The 21,326-nt window shown below is 45.9% G+C and overlaps 1 protein-coding gene across 1 annotated transcript; it reads right to left on the reverse strand.

The window, feature by feature from the left end:
* Positions 1 to 8,426: 8,426 nt before the first annotated feature.
* On the reverse strand, positions 8,427 to 11,928 carry LOC148136127 (beta-1,3-galactosyl-O-glycosyl-glycoprotein beta-1,6-N-acetylglucosaminyltransferase 3-like). Its single transcript, XM_087984034.1, has 2 exons — positions 11,854 to 11,928; positions 8,427 to 8,963 (listed from the first exon to the last, which is right to left on the reverse strand). The coding sequence occupies exons 1-2, from the start codon at positions 11,926 to 11,928 to the stop codon at positions 8,427 to 8,429; spliced, it is 612 nt and encodes a 203-aa protein (XP_087840160.1).
* Positions 11,929 to 21,326: the final 9,398 nt, after the last annotated feature.

Here is a 21,326-nt window from a genome sequence, read left to right on the forward strand (position 1 = left end):
TCTGAAAGTGCCCACACAACATTGCATCCTCCTATTCTGTTCCCATTGTACTCTGCTCCCAAATGTTTGCCCTTCCCCAATTATTTTGCCCTCCCAAATATACTCCTCACCAAATGTGTACCCTCACAAATATTTTGTTGTCCCCCATATCATGCTGAGCCCCACTCCCTAGCGCAGAGATTAATGAGTTTGTCTGGACTAACTGGCCTGTAACTGACTGCTTTTGTGCACAGCAAGATCCCAGTCCCAGAATTATGGAAGCTTCACATCACATAGATAATCCTTTCAGCCCATCATGCCTCCCTACCACCACAACCACCAACAACCCCCCATCCTCCCCCCACACCCCCCATTAAATGATCCTGGTGCTGTCCAGCTACTCAGGCCTTGCCCTGAATGGCATTATTACTCCCCTACCTGGGGAGACCGCTCTTCCGCCGTGTCTCATACTCTGCCTCTTTGTACTCTCACCCCTCCATCTCTCTCTCTCTCCGACAACAGCCCCTTCCCCCCTCAAGCCCCATCAAACACTCCCCCTCTCCCTGGCTCTCTCTCACCACCTCCTTGCTTCCCATTCCTCCGCTCAAGAACTCAGGGGCATGGCTACTCCACCTCCCCTCGCAGACTCACAACCCCTGGGCTGAAGGACATGGTGTGTATGTTCAGAGACTAACTGGTCTTTTGACTGCTGTAATCCATAGCAAGATTCCAGTCTGCAGCCAACCAATCACACACTCAATGAGAAAGGTACTTTATGCCCCTTCCACTCATCCTTCCACCCCCTGGCCCGGTTTGGACAACAGTGAGGGTAAAACCTGGGAGAGACAGGGGAAATGTGTATCCTACGGCATTAATTGTACAGCAACTTGTGGCACTAAGTCCAAATCTTCCCAATCCCCCTTCCCCGCCACTGGGACAGAGCAGAGGGCCCAGGGAGAAAGAGGGAGAAAAAATGCATTGAGAGAAAAAGAGAAGAACCAACAGACAGAGAATGAGATAGTGACAGTCAGAGGGAGGGAAGGAGAGAAAGAGAGTTCAAGGGAGGAAGAGATCGCAAGTGAAAATCTCAAGTACAGAAACAAGATGTCAGGCTAATAAAAGCAAGTATATTATCTCCATTCTTTATCTACCATCAGAGACTGGTGTACATTCACCCCAAATCTCTCTAATTGTCAATGCTTCCCAGGGTCCTATTGTTCATTGTGTATTTCCTTGTCTTGTTTGTCCTGCCCATGTGCATTACATCACCTCACCTCATTACTGCTGTTTCCTCGACATGAAGGATTACTTTCTGTTTAGAGACGTATTGTTAAGTTTCACCATTTTATCATGAAATTCAGTGGCACTGTTATTACTGAGTCCTCTTTATCCATATTTTCTGGGAGTGAGGGACAACTGGGGGGGGGGGGGGGGTATATGGGCCAAACACAGGCAAATGGAACTATTTAACGGTGAAAACTGAGTGGCATCGTCCAATTGGGCCGAAAAGCCTGTTTCCATGCTGTAGACCTCTAGGATTCCATAAAACCTTCACAATCACAGCTCCATCTCCCTCTGCTTGACAGTGACTATCACCCACACCCCAACGCTCATCAGCTGCTACTGAAATTTTCCACTGAATCTTGTTGAAACAAGGAAGACTCCACATCACTTCCTTTTTATTTCAGGAATTCCAGGAATTGCTTTTCTTGAGTCAGTGTAATGTCTCATGTGTTTTGCTTTATCCTTTATAGAGGTGAGAGAAATACACCACAATGTAATCTCGAGTCCAAATAGTTGGCAACTTCTTGATCCTTTGATCACACAAATACTCAGACACCAGCCCTGCATTCTCTCAGTGCTCAGAGCAACCTCTTTCCATCTGAAATGAACTGATTACTCCATAATCTAAGAATGAAATAAATGATTAATAACCAACCAATAAAGTTAAAATTACAGAATCATTTGTATTTTTCCAACTGAAATGCACGCATTTTGAGATCAAACTGTAGCAGCTACACAGTAACAAATGGGTGTAAGTGGTGGGGGAGAGAGAATCAAATGAGCTGTTGCACACACAGACAGAGCTGTAGGAAACTAAGGTGTTGATATTTGGGGAATAATGTAAATTGTGATGTAGTTGGACTGGGGGAACCTCACTGGACCTGTAATGCAGTGACCCAGAATACAAATACCAGCAATTGGCAGAATTTAATCTCAAATAATTAATCCATCTGGAATTGAAAGTTAGTTTCATAGTCCCATTGCAGAACCAAACACCAATTGCTATAAATACACATCTGCTTCACTCATGTCCTTCACCAAAGGGAATCTGGGAATCTTACCTGGTCTGGCCCAGAAGTGTTTTCAGAAGACATCAAAGAGTTCTGACTGATATATAATGCATGGTTAAAGATGTATGTTTCAGACATGAGTGAGCAATGAAAACAGGAATGCTATTCGATTTCAGCTTCGACATTGAAATTGGCAACACACACAATGAACACAGTAAAGTACTTCTTCCTAACAACTGGTCGCAGGACAGACATGGTCTAGGTTGTTTTTGCTGATTATTACATCACTTCACTCCTAAATGTTGATTGCCCTTTAAACACCACCTCAAAGACGTGCTTCAAATGGCAAGGACGGAGAACAGATTCTGACTGGGGAGCAAATTCGTCAATTCGTGAGGAGATGGTCAACCAGACTAGACCTTAAACCCGCCTGAAGGGAACCAGTAAGAGTGAACAACTTACTTGTGTCCCACTCCTCCAATAGATGGAGCCCAGAAAGAGAGAGAAGAGCAGTCTGACAGACAAAGGGATGAATAATTGTGAGGCAGGGAGAAAGACAAGCTTACCATGGAGCTACAGGTGAAAATGGAGTTGGCTGTGCCTGAAGCAGCCCGTGTCATGACCAGGACCTGGGTTGTGGAGGGTCGATGCGAACTCAGTGGGTCAAATGGTCTCTCTCTGCAGTGTAGGGATTCTATGATCTTTGCTGAAAATGTGTTGTTGGAAAAGCGCAGCACGTCAGGCAGCATCCAAGGAGCAGGAGAATCGACATTTCGGGCATAAGCCCGGCTTCCTGAAGAAGGGCTTATGCCCGAAACGTCGATTCTTGTGCTCCTTGGATGCTGCCTTACCTGCTTCGCTTTTCCAGCAACACATTTTCAGCTCTGATCTCCAGCATCTGCAGTCCTCACTTTCTCCTTCTATGATCTTTGACAAGTTGAGTGACGATCACAGATAAGTACCTAATGCAATTAATCATTAAAGCAAACATTAAAAATTAGAGCTACACAAACCCTGTTAATTGAGCTAAATGTTGAACTGGGAACTGAACTTAACTGCATTGCCAAAGAATTCATCAATCTTGGAGAGTTGGCACAGGAAGATTACCAGGAGGGTACCAGAGCTGGAGAACTTTATTTAATTTATTGGGCCGGCATTATTTTCCATCCCCAATTGCCTAGAAGGTAGTTAAATGTCAAGCACATTGCTGTGGGTCTGGAGTCACATGTAAGCCAGACCAGGTCAAATGGCAAATTTCCTTACCTAAAGCACATTCGTGTATCAGACTATGTTCACAACAATGTTCTAATGGGGAAGACTCCTTCCTTTTCCCCTGAAATTGAATTCAATTCCCACCATCTGCCACTGTAGGATTCAAACTCATGTCCCCAGAACATTGACTCGATTTTTTCTGCCCTTGCCCAGTCCCTTCCCACTTCCACCTGTGATTCCTCTGACACCTTACTTTGGTTCTGGATGTTGCCAGGTTTATAGTGTTATCAATCACAGGGACCCTGTTTCCAAAACTCATTCAACTTCCAGGACAGAATAATCATCTCACTCCTTGTGCTCCTCATGTTGTGGCTCAGACTGGGAACACTTCACAGTTCCCATCTTCATATCCCACAATTTGACCTACACTGCTGTCCCACAGGGACAAATCACCTTTGGGTGTAGAAGGATGGACTGGGCAAGGAATGGGAATATTAATCAGTCACTAAGTTAGCTTGGAAATATCTGCTGCACATTATATTCCATCAGCTAATTCCTTCCTCAGTCAGTGAAGTTGCCCGTATCTTTGGTCGTCCCCACAGCTTTCTCTCCCACCCACTGTAGGTCTTTTCAGTGAACCTGGAAACATTACATTTGTTCCCTTCAGCTACACATTGCTATCAATTGAAAGTGTCTGTGTCTTTAGCAGTGACCCTTCAGGCAGTCCCACTTGCTACTAACTCGGAGAAAGTGAGGACTGCAGATGCTGGAGACCAGAGTTGAAAAGTGTGGTGCTGGAAAAGTGCAGCAGGCCAGGCAGCATCTGAGGTGCAGAAGGATCAACGTTTCGGGCATAAGCCCTTCTTCAGGAATGAGGCTAGTGTGCCAAGCAGGCTGAGATAAAAGGGGGGGGGGGGGGGGGTAGGCGCTGGGAATACGATAGGTCGGAGGGGGTGGGAGCGGAGAGGTTGGGAAGAAGATTGCAGGTCAAGAGGGCGGTGCTGAATCCGGGGTTTGGGACTGAGATAAGGTGCGGGGAGGGAAATGAGGAAGCTGGAGAAATCTACATTCATCCCGTGTGGTTGGAGGATTCCTAGGCGAAAGATGAGGCGCTCTTCCTCCAGGTGTCATGTGGCCAGGGTCTGGCGATAGAGAAGGCCAAGGGCCTGCATGTCCTTGGCGGAGGGGGAGTTAAAGTGTTCAGTCACGGGGTGGTTGGGTTGGTTGGTGCAAGTGTCCCAGAGGTGTTCCCTGAAACGTTCCACAAGTAGGCGGCCTGTCTCCCCAATGTAGAGGAGACCACATCAGGTGCAGCAGATACAGTAAATGGTGTGTGGAGGTGCAGGTGAATTTTCAACAGATATGGAAGGATCCATTGGCGCCTTGGAAGGAGGTGTGGGCACAAGTTTTGCACTTCTTGTGGTTGCAGGGGAAGGTGCCGGGAGTGGAGGTTGGGCTTGTGGGGGGTGTGGACCTGACGAGGGAGTCGCAGAGGGAGTGGTCTCTCCGGAATGCTGATAGGGGTGGGGAGGGAAATATATCCCTGGTGGTGGGGTCTGTTTGGAGGTGGCGGAAATGACGGAGGATGATACGAGTATCCGGTGGTTGGTGGGGTGGAAGGTGAGGATCAGTGGGGTTCTGTCCTGGTGGCAATTGGAGGGGCAGGGTTCAAGGGCGCAAGTGCGGGAAGTGGAGGAGATGCGGTGGAGAGCATCGTCGACTACATTGGAGGGGAAGTTGCGGTCTTTGAAGAAGGAGGCCATTTGGGCTCTTCGGTAGTGGAATTGGTCCTCCTGGGAGCAAATGCGGCGAAGGCGAAGGAATTGGGAATATGAGATGGCGTTTTTACAGGGGGCAGGGTGGGAGGAGGTGTAATCTAGGTAGTTGTGGGAGTCGGTCGGTCGGTTTGTAGTAAATGTCTGTGTTGAGTCGGTCACCCGAGATAGAAATGGAAAGGTCTAGGAAGGGGAGGGAGGAGTCTGAGACGGTCCAGGTAAATTTGAGGCTGGGGTGGTACTAGCTCACCAAGCTGGAAATGATCTTGTTTACGGCCCACCAGCTAGTCCTCCACCCTCCAGGACACAGCAAACACCGTGACATTCATGGTACAGTCTGTCTTAACATCGCAATGGTGTCATGAACCCACAGAAAGCAGAGATGAGGGAGGGAGGCAGAGAAGTGAGATGCAAAGAGAGAGACAGGAGAGAAATGGTGAGACAGAAGAGGAGAGACAGACACAATGTTTATGCCTATGAGGGAGAGAGAGCTGTGAGGGCTCACTGGGCTGAATACATCCCTAAATGATGAAACAAAATTCAGAGACAGATCTATAGTCAATGACAGTGTGGGGATGGCATTTCAAAACCATGGCCAAAGGAACAGTGATGGGAACAATGTCGAGGTGAGTTCTTCCTCTGTGCCTAACACCATTCTGTCTCTGTCCTGGGAGTGTTTGATAAGGATGGAGTGGAGGGAGATTTACTCTTATCAATCCCAGGATTGTTCCTGCCCTGGATGTATACAGATGGCATTACATGTAGTATTACAGAGGCAACATTTCTCTTTGTATATCTTCTGCTGTCATTGCCCTGTCAATTTTGGTGGGAGACGGATAAAATGGAGATGTCTGAGTCCTTGAAGTATGAAGCAAGCTCCATTAAACAATCCCTGGATGTTAGACTAACACGGGACATTCGAACACATAGGTCAGCTTCCGTCATTTGAATAGAAACCACCGTGAACCCCTCGATTAGATTCCGGTCTGAAACTCACTCCCGCATATTCTTTATACAAACCACCCCGAGATCCTCAATTAGATGTGGACATCATTGCAGTGTTCTGATTTCTGTTCATTAAACAGCCATAATCATTCTCACTCAGTCCCATTTAGTTCCCATTTCTACAAGTAGATTCTATCTCATTTGTTTTCTTTTTGACTGTTTTCATTTCTATCTGCATCCAAATGACATCCAGTGTCACTATTTCCGGTGTTAGTGTCTATAGTTAAAACATCTGACATCGCAATGTCCAGCATTACACTGTCCAGTGTCACAGTCTGATCTCACAGTATTTAGTGATAGTGTCCAGAGTGACAGTGTTGTAACCGGAGTGATAGTGTCATACAGGGAGTGACAATGTCCAGAGTTATTGTGCCTGGAGGTACGGTGTCCGGAATGATACAGGAAAATGAAGCTGAACCAAAACCAGCCTCCCGATCACTGGATTTGCAACACAGTGACATTCAACCATTCAATGACCCTCAAAATCGTTCAATTGTTCCTAACCAGAATTTACAAATAACAGATCTTGGATATCAAGTTTATAACTTAATAAATTGTTCATTTCTGTTTATGTCGCTTTAGCAGAACACAGATGATCATAAACCCATGCACCCCTCCAATTCGCAGACAGTTAAGAGATAAACTTGTTCAAAAATTTTAATTTGCCAGTTGATAACAGTTTCAATGATAAATAGTAGGCCATCATGAAATCCTTTGATGCTGGGTTGTATTACAGGCACAAGAACTGTACACCATGTTTGAACTTAAAGTCACCAGTCAATGTGAACAAATTCTGCAGACCTGTGGAGACTAACACTCATTCCCGAAGACTCACATTCTCATCTCTGACCTTTTGACAAGTTAACAACTGGGGAAATAACTAGACAAAGTCAAACCAAAAAGAACACCAGACCAGTCCAGCAGCTTCCAAAGAAGCACTTCCACCAAGCCCAAAATCCAGTCAGAGCGAGGTCACTCATGGTTTTTGCTTTTTTCTCACCATTCTCTGTGGTTACCTGCCTGGCAGCATTCCTCTTACTGACTGACCCATTCAATATCCATTCAGCTGTCAGTCCCTGAGCAGAACTACATCTCGGTGCTGAAGCATCTGCTGTGTTCAGAGAGCAGTAATTCACCTGAATTACCTTTCCTGGCCAGATCCTAACAGCAAACATCAGTCTTTTGTCTCTCCAGTTTTTTTTAAAGAAGAACTAGCCACTGTTCAAAGTTCAATTCTCAATTTGGACTCAGTTCCAAACCAAAATGAGAAAAATAAAAAAAAAGTGATGGTCACAACACTGGTCTTGCAGTGTCCAGCTGTACATGCCCACTCGTGCAGTGTTCAAGTAATGCAGTGCCCACTCGTGCAGTGTTGAGTATTATTGGTGGATGTGTCACTGTGAGACTGGGCACAAACAACCCCATTGACCTGTGGCCAACCACTTCAACACAATGACACTCCCTGCACCACCAAATCCAAGCTATCCGACGACTGGAGGAAGAACACCTCATCTTCTGCCTTGGGACCCTCAACCACATGGCATCAACATTGACGTCACTAGTTTCCAAATCTCTCCTCTCCCCCCAACTCATCCCAGATCCAACCCTCCAAGTCGGCTCTCCCCTCTTGACCTGTCCATCTTCCTTCTTAACTATATGTTCGACCTTCCCCACCGACCAATCACAATCACACCCCCAAGTGGATTTACTGAGCACCTTCCCAGCTACGTTCCCCAAATGCCCCACCCTCACTCTATTTATCTCTCAACCCCCTTACTCCCCCACATTCCTGATGAAGGGCTTATACCTGAAACATCGGTTCTCTCCTGCTCCTCGGGTGCTGCCTGACCTGCTGTGCTTTTCCAGCACCACACATTTTGACTCTCACAGTAACTAATGTTACAGTGCTAAGTCTCACAGTGCCCAGTGTTACAGTGGATAGTATTAAGGTATCCAATCTCCATAGTGCCCAACAATATAGTGCCCAGCCTCACACTGCCTAGTGCTACAGTGGCCATGTTACAGCATGCAGTTTCACAATGCCTGGCCTCCACAGCAGCCAGTGTTATAGTATACAGTCTCACAGTGCCCAGTTTCACAGTGCCCAGTCTCTCAGTGTTTCCGATGTCTCACCCACCACCCCTACCACCATCACCGAGGTTTACTCTGTCCCAACCTCCAACACAGCCCCAGTTTTACCAAGTGTCCAGTTTCGGAGATATTCCTCCATGCACTGTACTGCTGTGTTGTCCATGTTGGGGTCAAACTTATTTGCAAAGAAACATCTCTGACGGACCACCAAATGTAGATCTCCTGCCCCATACACACAAACCAAGTGGCGATACCTTCCCGTGCAGGGAGGGTATAGGGCACCCCTCGCAACGTCACCAGCCTCAAAGGACCACTTTACTGCCCGGCCAAGTGGCCTGGAGGCTCCTTGGGTGTACGGGATGGAGCCGGGTACATTGGGCATTCCGTCAAGGGTAGCCCACACATGCTCGTCCGGGCTGTAGGTGTCCTCCGACCACTTGAGGAAGGCCTGGATCTTGGCACTGTCAAACACATGGCCGACAAACTCTCTGGAGGCCATGAAGTAGGCGCTGCCCACGAAAATGGAGGTGCTGATGTTCGGCTGGTCTTTCAGTTGCGCCGTCAAGACGACTTGGTCGAGGGTATCGTGGTGGTATTGCCAACGTTTCTAAAAGGCAAGCGCAAGAGAGTGAGAGAGACAAGAAAGTAGAAATGATAGCTTTTCAACTTCGCCTATGGCTTTTTCCCTCCCCAACTCCTCTGCACTCTCCTTGCCCCCAGCTCCAGCAAGATCCATGCACACTCCTTCTCTCAGTTACTCACCTTACAGTGGAGAACAAGGCCATTCAGCCCCTCAGGCCTTTCTCACTCCCATTGCCTAGTGCCAGTCACCTGCTAATTTACCCATATTCCTGCCTCCCAAACCATCTCCCAATGTTCATTCGCTGAGCAAATATAAAACTTATCCTCAAGCTCTCCCAGTGGATCTGGCTCCAAAAATACACTTCAAACTGTGCCCTCTGGTCATAAAGGTTGAGAGCACCAGAAAAATAGGTCCTTCAGCCCATCGTGACTGTGCTGGCAAAACAGGCTCCTTGCTACTCCAGTCTCATTTTCCAGCACTGGGAAACATCACCTTTCATGCCTCACCAGTGCAATGGAGACACTTTCCTGTGGTCATCAACTCCTGGAGTGGGACTTGAACACAGAGCTTTTGCCTTAGAGAGAAGGACATGGTGTGCAGGGATATAGTTCTTTGAAAGTTGCATTGCAGATAGACAGGGTGGTGTTTGATACCTTTACCTTCATTGGTCAGTGCATTGAATATAGGAGTTGGGATGTAATGTTGCAGCTGTAACAGAGATGGATAGAGCTCTGAAAGATTGTGGAATTAAGGGTTATGGGGATAAGGCAGGAACAAGATACTGATTGTGGATGATTAACCATGTTCATAGTGAGTGGTGGTGCTGGCTCGAAGGGCCAAATGGCCTACTCCTGCACCTATTGTCTATAAGTAGGAATATCTTTGACTATCTCTGATATGCCTTTGCCATTAACAAGTGTGATCTATTGTCTGTCGAGGACATTGGTGAGGCCATTTTTAAAATACTGCATACAATTCTGGTCGCCCTTCGAAAGAAAGGATGTTGTTAAACTTGAGAGGGTGCAGAAAAGATTTACAAGGATGTTGCCAAGATTGGAAGGTTTGAGCTACAGTAAGAGGTTGAATAGGCTAGGGCTATTTTCCCTGGAGTGTCGGATGCTGAGGGGTACCTTTACAGAAATTCATAAAATCTGGAGGAGCATGGATAGATGTTGAAATGATCAGCCGGATGATAGTACACTTCACACAGCTTACTTAATCACATACATGCAAGAAGACTCAACCAGCCGGGTCAAAGCCCACCCTTGCCTGGAGAGTCTGAAACAGGCAGTTGCAATCACACTTTTACACACAAATCAGCGTTCCCTTTTCGCGAATTACATTTTGATTCCAAGCCTTAGCAACACAACTGATCAATCAGATCCTGATCTAGGTACGTGACGTTTAGCATTAGATCATTGACCTTAAACTTCTACAACACCTGTTGAGTGTTGTTTCGGTCTTCCTGCCTTCTCACTTAACTGGAGCCAGTTTCAGTAAGCTAGCTAGCTTACGTACGTGCTTGGCTGCACTTTTCTGTTGCTGATCAGAATTGTTTAGCTAACCTCCTTTTCTGTTCTTGCCCCATTTTGATTCCTACCACGTCGGCTGTATAGCCAAAGTCTTTTCCCGAGGGTGGGGGAGTCCAAAACTAGAAGCATAGGTATAAGGTGAGAGGGGAAAGACCTGAGGGGTTACTTTTTCATGCAATGGGTGATGTGTGCTTGGAATGAGCTACCAAGAGGTGGTGGAGGCGGCTGGTACAATGACAATATTTAAAAGGCATCCAGATGTGTATATGACTAGGAATAGGTTAGAGAGATATGTGCCAAAGGCTGGCAAATGGGACTAGGTCAGATCGGGATGACTGGTCATCGCAGACTGGTTGAACTGAAGGGTCTGTTCCATACTGTATGATGTTATGACTCCGTGCTCTCTGGTTATTGAGGTTTAGAGCACCAAAATAATAAGTTGCCCTTCAGGCCATCGTGTCTGCACTGGTCAAAAAGACAAGCTCCGAGCTATTCTCATCCCATTTTGCAGCACTTGGCCCATACCCTTGAGTGTCTCACAATAGCAATGAAGACACCTTCCTATGGCCATTAACTCCTGGAGTAGGACTTGAATCCAAAGCTCCTCCCTCAGAGTGAAAGACACCACACATTAGATTCTCTACAGTATGGAAACAGGCCATTTGGCCCAACAGGTCCACACCAATCCTCTGAAGAGCAACCCATCCACACTCATTACTCTACCTGATATTTACCCTTGACTAATGCACCTAACACTATGGGCAATTTAGCATGACAAATTCACCTAACCTGCACATCTTTGGACTGTGGCAGGAAACCAGAGCACCCGGTGGAAACCCACGCAGACATGGGGAGAATGTGCAAACTCCACACAGACAGTTGCCCAAGGCTGGAATCGAACCCAGGTCTTTGGCGCTGTGAGGCAACAGTGCTAACCACTGAGCCACCGTGCCACCCCTTCCGCAAGACATGACACTTTATTCACATTGTGTCAAAGGATATCTTTTATCCTCGGTGCTTGTGGCATCATGCATGGGAGATATGGATCCTTGGTTACCAAGGGGAGGATAGATTATCGATGGTATGCAGGAATGTAGATGGTGGAACAGGATCAAAAGGGCTAATGCCCTACTCTTGTTCCTTGTATTTATGGGAACAGATCTCTTTTTTTTAATCCAACTAATATCGGAACTTGCCATCATCTCATACAAATGTAGTTCAGGCTTCATTTGCGTTTCAATTCCTCAGATCTCCCCACCATGCCTCTAACCCAAAATCGTCCATCTGCATTACATTGCATTTGTACAATCGGTGAACAGTGAAGTATATTTCCTTGTCTTCATTACTGAGTGCTCACCCTGTACCCATTGAATAAACCTCACCCCAATCTCCTTTGTTCCAATGGGAGCATCGTTGAACTTTCCAACTGCGCCATCCAACTTAAACCCTGGCACCATTCCGCGAAGTCACCTCTTCTCCCTGTCCTGAGGGCCCTCACATCGTTTTATAGTCACCGGAAATGACCACAACAATCCAACTGGGGCTAAACCAATTTGACATGCAGCATAACTCAACCATTTATTGGCATCAATGCCTCTATTTATTAAGCCTTCTGCTTTTCTACCCTCTTACGGCCTCCTCTATCTTCTAATGTTGATAAATGTTTATTGCCAGATCCCTCTAATCCTGCGCACTCTTTACGATTGTGCCATTACATTTCTATTACCTCTCCACATCCTTCTCCCAAAACATACACTCTTCTGTATTCACCTCTGACTGGATGCTGTCTGTTCACCGTGGTGACCCTGGACAATTCACATCATCCTCACCATTTGCCAATCCTCCAGGTTTATCATTGCCCTGAAAATGGGCATTTTGCCACATACTCCAAGATTGATATCACTGACATATTGAATAAAAGCAGTCGTCTATTTAGGGCTGAGATGCAGAAACATTTCTTAACTTATAGGATAGTGAAGTTATGGAATTCTGTACCACAGAAAGCTGTGGAGTTTGAGTCATTGAATATATCCAAGAATGCGATTAACAAATATTTACGTTTCAAAAGCATCAAAGGCATGGGAGAAAGTCTTAGTATGGCATTGAGATAAAGGATTAGCCAGGATCATATAGTATGGTGGGTCTCATGGAGGGGCAAATCATCTTCTCCTGCTCCGGGTCTTGATGTTTATATGTCCCAGCTGTGTGGATCATTCCCACCTACCAACCTACCAACCTCTCGTCCAAAACAAAATCCATGAATCAGGGCTTGTATTGTCAATTTTGTTGTCCAGCCATTTTTATCTAGTGCCTAGTGAAACACTTCATTGAATCCAGTTCAGACAACATTCTCTGCATTCAAATTCTCAGCTACTTCATCAATGCATGATGCGAGGTTGGAGACTTATCTTTTGAAAACCTGCACTGGCTTCGCTTCATTAATTTGATCTAAGGCTGCAAATTGCAGCCATAACTATCAGCATCAATGTCAAGTGCATGATATAAAGTAAACTATGATCCATGTGGTGTGAGCCTCGGAGACCCAGGTTCAAGTCGCTTCTGCTCCAGAGTTGTGCGATAACCCCTTTGAACAGTTTCATCAGTAAATGTAAGACCATTAACAAGTCAGGACAGGAGTCGGCCATTTGGTCCCTCAAGCCAGCTCCACTAGGATCATGGCTGATTCAACATTCCTCAAGTCCATGTTCTTGCCCTATCCCCATAACGCTTAATTCCCCAACTGAGCAAGAATCTATCCATCTGAGCCTTAAATATATACAAGGACAGCTCTCTGTGGCAAGGAATTCCAAAGATTCACAACCTTCTGAGAGAGGAAATTCCACCTCATCTCAGTCTTAAACTGGTGCCCCTTTATTCTGAGACAATACCCCCACAGGTCCTGGACTCTCCCATGAGGAGAATCATCCTTTCAGCATTTACCCAGTCAAGCCCCTTAATCCTGTCCATTTCAATGAGGTCACCTCTCATTCTTCTAAACTCCAGTGAGTAGAATCCTGTTTAGCCTTTTGTTTTTAAGACAATCCCTCCATAATGGGGGCCATCCCACTGAACATTCTCTTAACTTCCTCCAATGAAACAACATGTTTTCTTAAATAAGGTGACCAAAAGTGCTCACAGTACTCCGGATGTGCTCTCACAAGCACCTTGCACAGTTGCAGTAAGACTTCCTGACTTTTATACTCCAACCCCCCTTCAAATAAGGGCAAACATTCCACTTCAGTTCTGAAGAAAGGTCACCAGACTCAAAACATTGACTCTGTTTTCTCTCCATGAATGCTACCAGACCTGCTGAGTCTCTCCAGAAATTTCTGTTTTCATCCAATATTCCATTAGTCTTCCCAATTACCTGCTGCCCCCGTGTGCAAGCTTTCCATGTTTCATTCACTAGTTGCCCCAAGTCCCTTTGTGTTGCAGCTTTCTGAAGCTTTCTCCATTTAAATAATATTCTATTCTTTTGATTTCCCTTCCAAATGAACAACTTCACATTTTCCCACATTGCACTCCATTTGCCAACATTTTTGCCAACTTAACCTATCAATATCTGTCTGTAAAGCACATAAGACAACATTTTTTTACTGTAACTCGATTATACATGACAGTAATATATCAGCAAGGTTTGAGAAGGTTTGTAGCTAAGGTTGAGGTTCTAGATGTAGGTTTGCTCACTGAGCTGGAAGGTTCACTGAAGATGTTGCCTAGTATGGTGACAAAACATCTGAAAATGAACCTTCCAGCTCAATGAGAAAACCTACATCCAGAGTAATATTTCAAGTCAACCTCAGAGTACAACGGGATCTTGATCAGATGGGCTAATAGGCCGAGGAGTGCTAGATGGAGTTTAATGTCGATAAATGTGAGGCGCTCCATTTTGGAAAGGCAAATCAGGGCAGAAATAATACACTTCATGGTAAAGTCTGGGGAGTGATGATGAAACAAGAGATCTTGGAGTGCAAATTCATAGTTTCTTGAAAATGGAGTCGCAGATAGACAGAGTAGTGAAGAAGGCGTTTGCCACGCTTGCCATTATTGGTCAGTGCATTGTGTGTAGGAGTTGGGAGGTCATGTGGCTGAACAGGACATTGGTTTGGCAATTTCTGGAATACAGCATGCAATTCTGGTCTTACTGCTATAGAAAGGATGTTGTGAAACTTGAAAAGGTTCAGAAAAGATTTACAAGGATGTTGCCAGAGTTGAGTGGAAATGCAGGAGATTGGTACTAGATATGGAATAATTACAGACACGATGGGCTGAATGGCATCCTTCCGCAAGAATTCTTTAATTCTGTGACTGGCGCAGAGGGCGATTAACTTCAAGGTTCATGTTATCAGGAGGGACACCAAAGCCCTTTCCTTAGCTGAGTGGTCAGAAAACTCCCTAATCTTTACTTGAACTAAGGCATAACCTGTCTCCACCAATATCATAGCAAAAGTCAGCCATTCGTCCCTTCAAGTCTGCTCCACCATTCAAGAAGATCACTGCTCTTCTGGTTGCAATTTCAATTCCACATTTCTATCAGTTGCCCCGGGGTCCTTATCTTTTTTTTAAAAAAAGGTCACCTTGCTCACCCTTTCATAACTTCATCATCTCAGCCTTCACAACTTTGTACAGAAGAGATTTACACAGTGCAACAGCCCTCTCAGGGGAAAATAATTCTGCAAGGCATTGGTGAGGTCACTTTTGGAGTGATCGCCCTGCTGTTGGAAGGGTGTTGTTAAACTGCAAAGGATGCAGAATAGATTTACAAAGATGTTGCCAGGACTGCAAGGTTTTAGTTATAAGGAGAGGCTAGATAGGCTAGGACTTTTCTCACTGGAGTATTGGAGGGTGAAGGGTGACCATATAGAGGTTTATAAAATTGTGGGGGAAATCAATAAAAGTGAATAGCCCCAGGATGGGGGAGTCCAAACCCAGAGGGCATAGGTTTAAGGTGAGACCTGAGGGTGGTGCAAATACGGAGCAAGCTGCCAAAAAGAATTGTTGTAGTGGGTACAATCACAAGATTTAACAGACGACATAAATAGGACAAGTTTAGAGGGATATGGACCAAATACAGGACAATGGGACTAGTTCCAATTAGGATACCTGGTTGGCATGGATGAGTTGGACGAAAGGGTATGTTTCGGTGCTGTAGGACTCTGACGATATCTTATTCTACAGAACATCTTGTCAAACCTACAAGAGAAAGCAATATCCAATCAACCACGTTATCATGTCCCCTCAGAGAAACTTATACATTTCAAAAAGATCTCTCAGATTTCCAAACTTAAATGTGTAAAAGCCAATTTGTTCAACCTTCCTTCCTAAGATAAACCCTTCATTCCCAGGAAAAAGGCAGGTGAAACTTGCTGTCAATGTAATTATTTTAAATGAGAGAAAATGTACAGACTGATTCTGATGTGGTCTCATGAAGGCCTTGTATGGCACTCTCTCCACCCCTCAGGCCTGGAAATGGGCTCTACATTTTGAAGAAAAATGTCTGTACTAATGGACTCTGGACTAGAAAGGACTCTGTTTGTTGGTAATTAACTGTCATATGGTTTGTTGGGCTTATCACCTGCACTGTCTTGCATGTCCCTGGGTCTGGCAGGTCTTACTGTGAGCTGGGAGGCTCATGGGTCTTCCTGAAAGCTGTCACCCCGAAAGCCGGCGAGTGGGTAGGCCATCCTGTGAACCTGAAGGTTGGTAGGCTGTCCCGAAAGCCGGATGGTGGGTAGGCCACCCTGATGACAGTCTCCCCGAGAGCTAGATGGTGGGTAGACCATTCTGAGCACTGTCATCCTGAAAAGGGGTAATCGGGACGGGCTGTCCTAGAGGTGGTCGAAAGCTGTATCAGAGCAGCCGAAAGCCAGAAAGCGCGTAGGGGCGGGCTGAGATCCAGAAGGCTTGTGGGCTGCCCTGCACGCTGTCAACCCAGGGAAGGGGACAGGCTGTCTTAGAGGTGGCCGAAAGGTGTGCCAGTATAGACCACTGGCCAGATGGTGCATCGGGGTGGGTGACAGCCCAATGGTACGTAGGGGCAGACCGAGAGCCAGAAGGTGGGTAGCTGTCCTCAGCGCTGTCACTCCAGGTGGGTACTGGGGCGGACAGTCCTAGAGGTGGTCGAAAGGTGTGTCAGGGCGGACCGAGACCCGGAAGGCGCGTAGGGGCGGGCTGCCTTAGAGTGGTCGGAAGGTGGGAGGGATGGGGGCTTGCTGGGTCTGTATTGTCTGCACTTTTTAATGTAACAGGATTGTCTTATACATAAATGTCATTGTTGCTGTCTTTTCATATTTGAAACTGGGATTTGTGGTTTGTCCTCAATTCCCTGTAAACTGGTTGAACAGTAGGGCTTGAGGCCTAGCTTTGCTCCTCCTCTCCCTTGTAAAATTGCTGTTGTATACAGCTGTAAATGTTAACTGTTGTGCTGTAACCTCTTTTTTGTACTTGTTTAATAAAATTTAAAAAAAAGGGGAATGCTCCTCTCCTTTGTAAAATTGCTATCTCTTGTATACAGTTGTAAATGTTAACTGTTTTTGTAAACTATTTTGTAACTGTTTAATAAAATTTATAAACAGGAGACTCAGCGGTCTTCTCAATTTAGGGGACTGACTCTGTGCTGGCTAAATCACAGTCAGTGTGTTACTGTTGGTTTCTGCTTGTTTTTTGTATGGGGGAAACCTGATTCCTGAACTGGCTGAATTATTTAGCCAGTTTGTTAACTGGCATTCCTTTCGGGAGGACTGATTGTTAAACTCCTGATGTACATAATGTGTTTCAGGTGTAACTCAGTTCTCATTAGGCGATTGTTGTTTCACTGGCTGGTTACAGTCTGTGTGTTATTCTTTTCACTTTTGAGAAAAGGACAATGTTAATTTTGTGGTAGGGCTTAGCCCTTGGACACTAGTTTTCTTTTTTTTTTGTATGTGCCCTTACTGTTTTTGGTGTTTGGACTGAGCCCTTGTGGAAGACATACATTTTACCAGAGGAGCTGTTCCTGTGGGGAGGCCTAGCCCTGAGACTGGGCCTCTGGAGATTGAACACCTGTGTGTGTGCTAGGAGGTGAGGACTTGCTGTATCCTGGAGTTTGGGAGAAGACCTTCCCTTCAGGAGTGGACCAAAACCCCTGTGAGTTAACCACATTTACAGTGTACTGTGTTCCTGTGAGTGGGCCTGGCTCTCCAAGGATGTGCCAGGACTCCTTGGGGACTGAACACCTGTGTGCTGTGGGGTGTGCATTTGCTGTCTTTGGGAGTGGACTCTGCCCTTGGTTGTAGACCCTGTTTTTAGCAGTGGACTCTATTTCTGACAACACATGTTGTAAACTGGAGTGGACTCTGTTCCTGAGAACTCTATTTTTTTGAAGACTCTATATTTGGTCTCTGTGTACCAGAAAAGACTCTGTTTGTTCACAATTAACTCTGTCGTGTTTCTTGTTGAGCTTATCACCTGCACTGTCTTGTGTGTTCCTGGGTCTGGCAGGCCTTACTGTGAGGTGGGACATTCATGGGTCGTCCTGAAAGCTGTCACCCCGAGAACCAGAGGGAGGGTAGGCCACTCTGATGCCAGTTGCCCCTAGAGCCAGTAAGTGGGTAGGACATTCTGAGCGCTGTCGTCCTGAGAAGGGGTAATCTGGATGGGCTGTCCTAGAGGTGGTCGGAAGGTGTCTCAGAGCAGCCAAGAGCCAGAAGGCGCATAGGGGCAGGCTGAGATCCGGAAGGCTTGTGGGCTACCCTGCACGCTGTCGTCCCTGGGAAGGGGACAGGCTGTCCTAGACGTGCCGGAAGGTGTGTCGGGATAGTCCACTGGCCGGACGGTGCATTGGGGTGATGAGAGCCCAGTGGTAAGTAGGGGCAGACAGCCAGAAGCCGTCCTCAGCACTGCCACCTCGGGCGGGTAATGGGGCGGGCTGTCCTAGAGATGGTGGAAAGGTGTGTCCGGGCGGACCGAGAGCCAGAAGGTACGTAGGGGCGGGCTGCCTTAGAGCGGCTGGAAGGTGGGAGGGATTGGGATTGGGGGGGGAGACTTGCTGGCTTTTTGAGGGTCTGTATTGTATGCGCTGTTTCTTACACAAGTGGACTGTCTCATATGTATGAATGTCATTGTTACTGTTTGTAATGCTTGCAACTGGGATTTGAGGTTTGTCCTCATTTCCCTGAAAACCAGTTGAATGTCAGGGTTTGGGGCTTGGCTTTGTCATTCCCCTCCCTTGTAAAATTGCTATTTCTCTGTATACAGCTGTAAATGAAATTAGATTAGATTACTTAGTGTGGAAACAGGCCCTTCGGCCCAACAAGTCCACACCGCCCCGCCGAAGCCCAACCCACCCATACCCCTACATTTACCCCTTACCTAACACTACAGGCAATTTAGCATGGCCAATTCACCTGACCTGCACATCTTTGGACTGTGGGAGGAAACCCATGCAGACACGGGAAGAACGTGCAAACTCCACACAGTCAGTCGCCTGAGGTGGGAATTGAACCCGGGTCTCTGGCGCTGTGAGGCAGCAGTGCTAACCACTGTGCCACCGTGCTGCTCAAATTGTTTGTATAAACTGTGAATTGTTTAATAAAATATAAATAAACAGGACTGTCTGTTTCCTTTCTTCCTGGTGATGGAATATAAATTGTGAGGAGCAATTATAAATGTTGTCTGCGAAGATCACAAAGCTGAATCATGAAAGAGGAAGGGGAATGTAGGTTAAGCTAGATATGCTTGTACAAACAGTTATAAGCATCTGTTTCCCGCTTCTGCAAAAACAAAAACCACAATCAAGAGGTCATAAGGCTCAGTGTGGACGAAGAATGAGAGGAAATGTTGCTTTAGCAAGCAAGGAAGCAGATGGCAGTGTAGGAGGATATACGCTAACAATAGACCACAGAGGGATATGGTGAAATGACCAAGCAAAACCTGTACTGTTACGCACAAGGCCAGATAAGGCAAGAGATAAACAAGAGGAATGGGCACTGGGTTTTGAGTAGTGGGAGGAGGGAAAGAGAAATGTAATTGTATCAAGGTTTTGTACTGTGCACCTACCTTGTAGACACCACTCTTGCAAGAGTATATCAGATGATACTGCTGCTGCAGATCTTGTCTTGGACTGAAATTATTGAAGTGAGTGGGTTTTATTTCCCACATAAATTAAGATTTGCACACTTGTTTTTCACTGCATCTGACACCTACACACATGACATGGGTACTAGGGAAAAATAAGCATGACTGCTGTCGGGTGGTAGTGGAAGAAAAATAAACAGGCATGTCAAGAGATCTGCTCACTGAGAGCTGTCTCTAGGGGAGCTGGATCAGCATATGAAGGACTCTTCAATCCTCTTGAGGAGAGGAGACTGACTTCAAAACAGCCTCTGTGTCTTATGTGCTGCTGTTGGTGTCTTCCTACGGAGGAGTTTATTTTTAATTTTTTTTTCATCGTTTGTTGTGATTTGTTTTCTGGGGTTTCTTTCTGCTTATTTCTGTTAATTTGAAGCTGTGCTCAGCTGCACAGGCAGCTACTACCACCACTGCTGCTACAGTCTGGGCCTGCTCCTGCTACTGAAGCCTAGGCCTCACCTGCACCCCTGCTGCTGCTGCCTGGGCCTACCTACACCTGGGGACGACTTCGACTGCTACTCCTGAGGCTGCTTCTGAAAAAAAAATAAACAGGACGATCAGATATTCTGTTCACTCTGAGCTGGCTCTGAGGAAGCTGGAACCGTGTCAAGGACTCACCCTCAGACTTTCTCTCCCACCCCCACTCTATCCCTCCAAATCTCAACATCCAGTGAAACTGAGCAGACATGGAAAGAAGATGCATGATTGAAACACTTCAACCAATCGCATTCACCCATGCATGAGCAAGCATCTCCCGAGACAATACTGCATTTACTCCTCAGTGTCAACCCAACTGTAAGTCAGGAAGTAGGAGGGAGGGATGAACACAATGTAATTACAGTCACTAAGGAGGCTGGACTCAGCAAACTGATAATAGGTCTCATCACCTTCTGTCTTCATCCCAGAGTCTTAAAAGAGGTTGTTAATTTGGTTGTAGATGCATTAATGCAAATTCTTTGAATTTCCCAAGATTCATTAGACTTCACTCAGTCAGAGATCATTTAGTCTGTCAATGTTTTGCCCCATCCCTTGTCAGTGACCATCACCTCCCTACCTTTAAACCTCTTCTGGCCCCAAGGCCTATCTGGAATGATTTGATGGCACTAACTGCTGTTTGTAGACTCTTGCTGACACTAACCTCGAGGTAGCATGAGGTTCACTTGGTACAAGGTTCATTAATTGAAACCTGCTGTTTTTCTATTACTACAGTATAATAATGTCTATTTAACCCTGACCGTATAATTCATTTCAACAGTCCCTTATTTTGAAAGAGGATGTAAATGCATTAAAGACAGTTCAGAGGAGATTTACTCAATGAATACTTTGAATGAATGGCTTGTGCAATCAGGATAGGTGCTCAGACTGGGTTTGTTTCTGCTGGAGTTTAGACGAGTTAAGAGTGATCTGATTAAACTGTATAAAGGCTCTTAATGATCTTGGAATGGATGTTTCTTCTTGTGGGTGAGTTCAGAATTAGGGACCATGTTTATAAAATTAGTGAGGGATCACACGTTTTGGACAGAGATGAAGATAATTCTTTTTTCGGGTGTGTAACTTTGGAATTGTCTGTCCCAGAAAGTAGGAGAGGTGAGGACAATGGATATTTTTAAGTCACAGGTAGATTTATTTCCTTGCATAACAAGAATCTACGATTACACTGGGTAGATGGGAACGCAAAATATAGACTTATCAGCCATAAACTTATGAAAGAGTGGAATAGGTTCAAGCGAGCAAATGAATTTGTTAA

Source organism: Chiloscyllium plagiosum, unplaced genomic scaffold, assembly GCF_037043375.1.
Source record: "Chiloscyllium plagiosum isolate Xiang-an unplaced genomic scaffold, Cpla_swu_hap1 HiC_scaffold_47, whole genome shotgun sequence".
Classification (NCBI taxonomy): Eukaryota; Metazoa; Chordata; class Chondrichthyes; order Orectolobiformes; family Hemiscylliidae; genus Chiloscyllium; species Chiloscyllium plagiosum.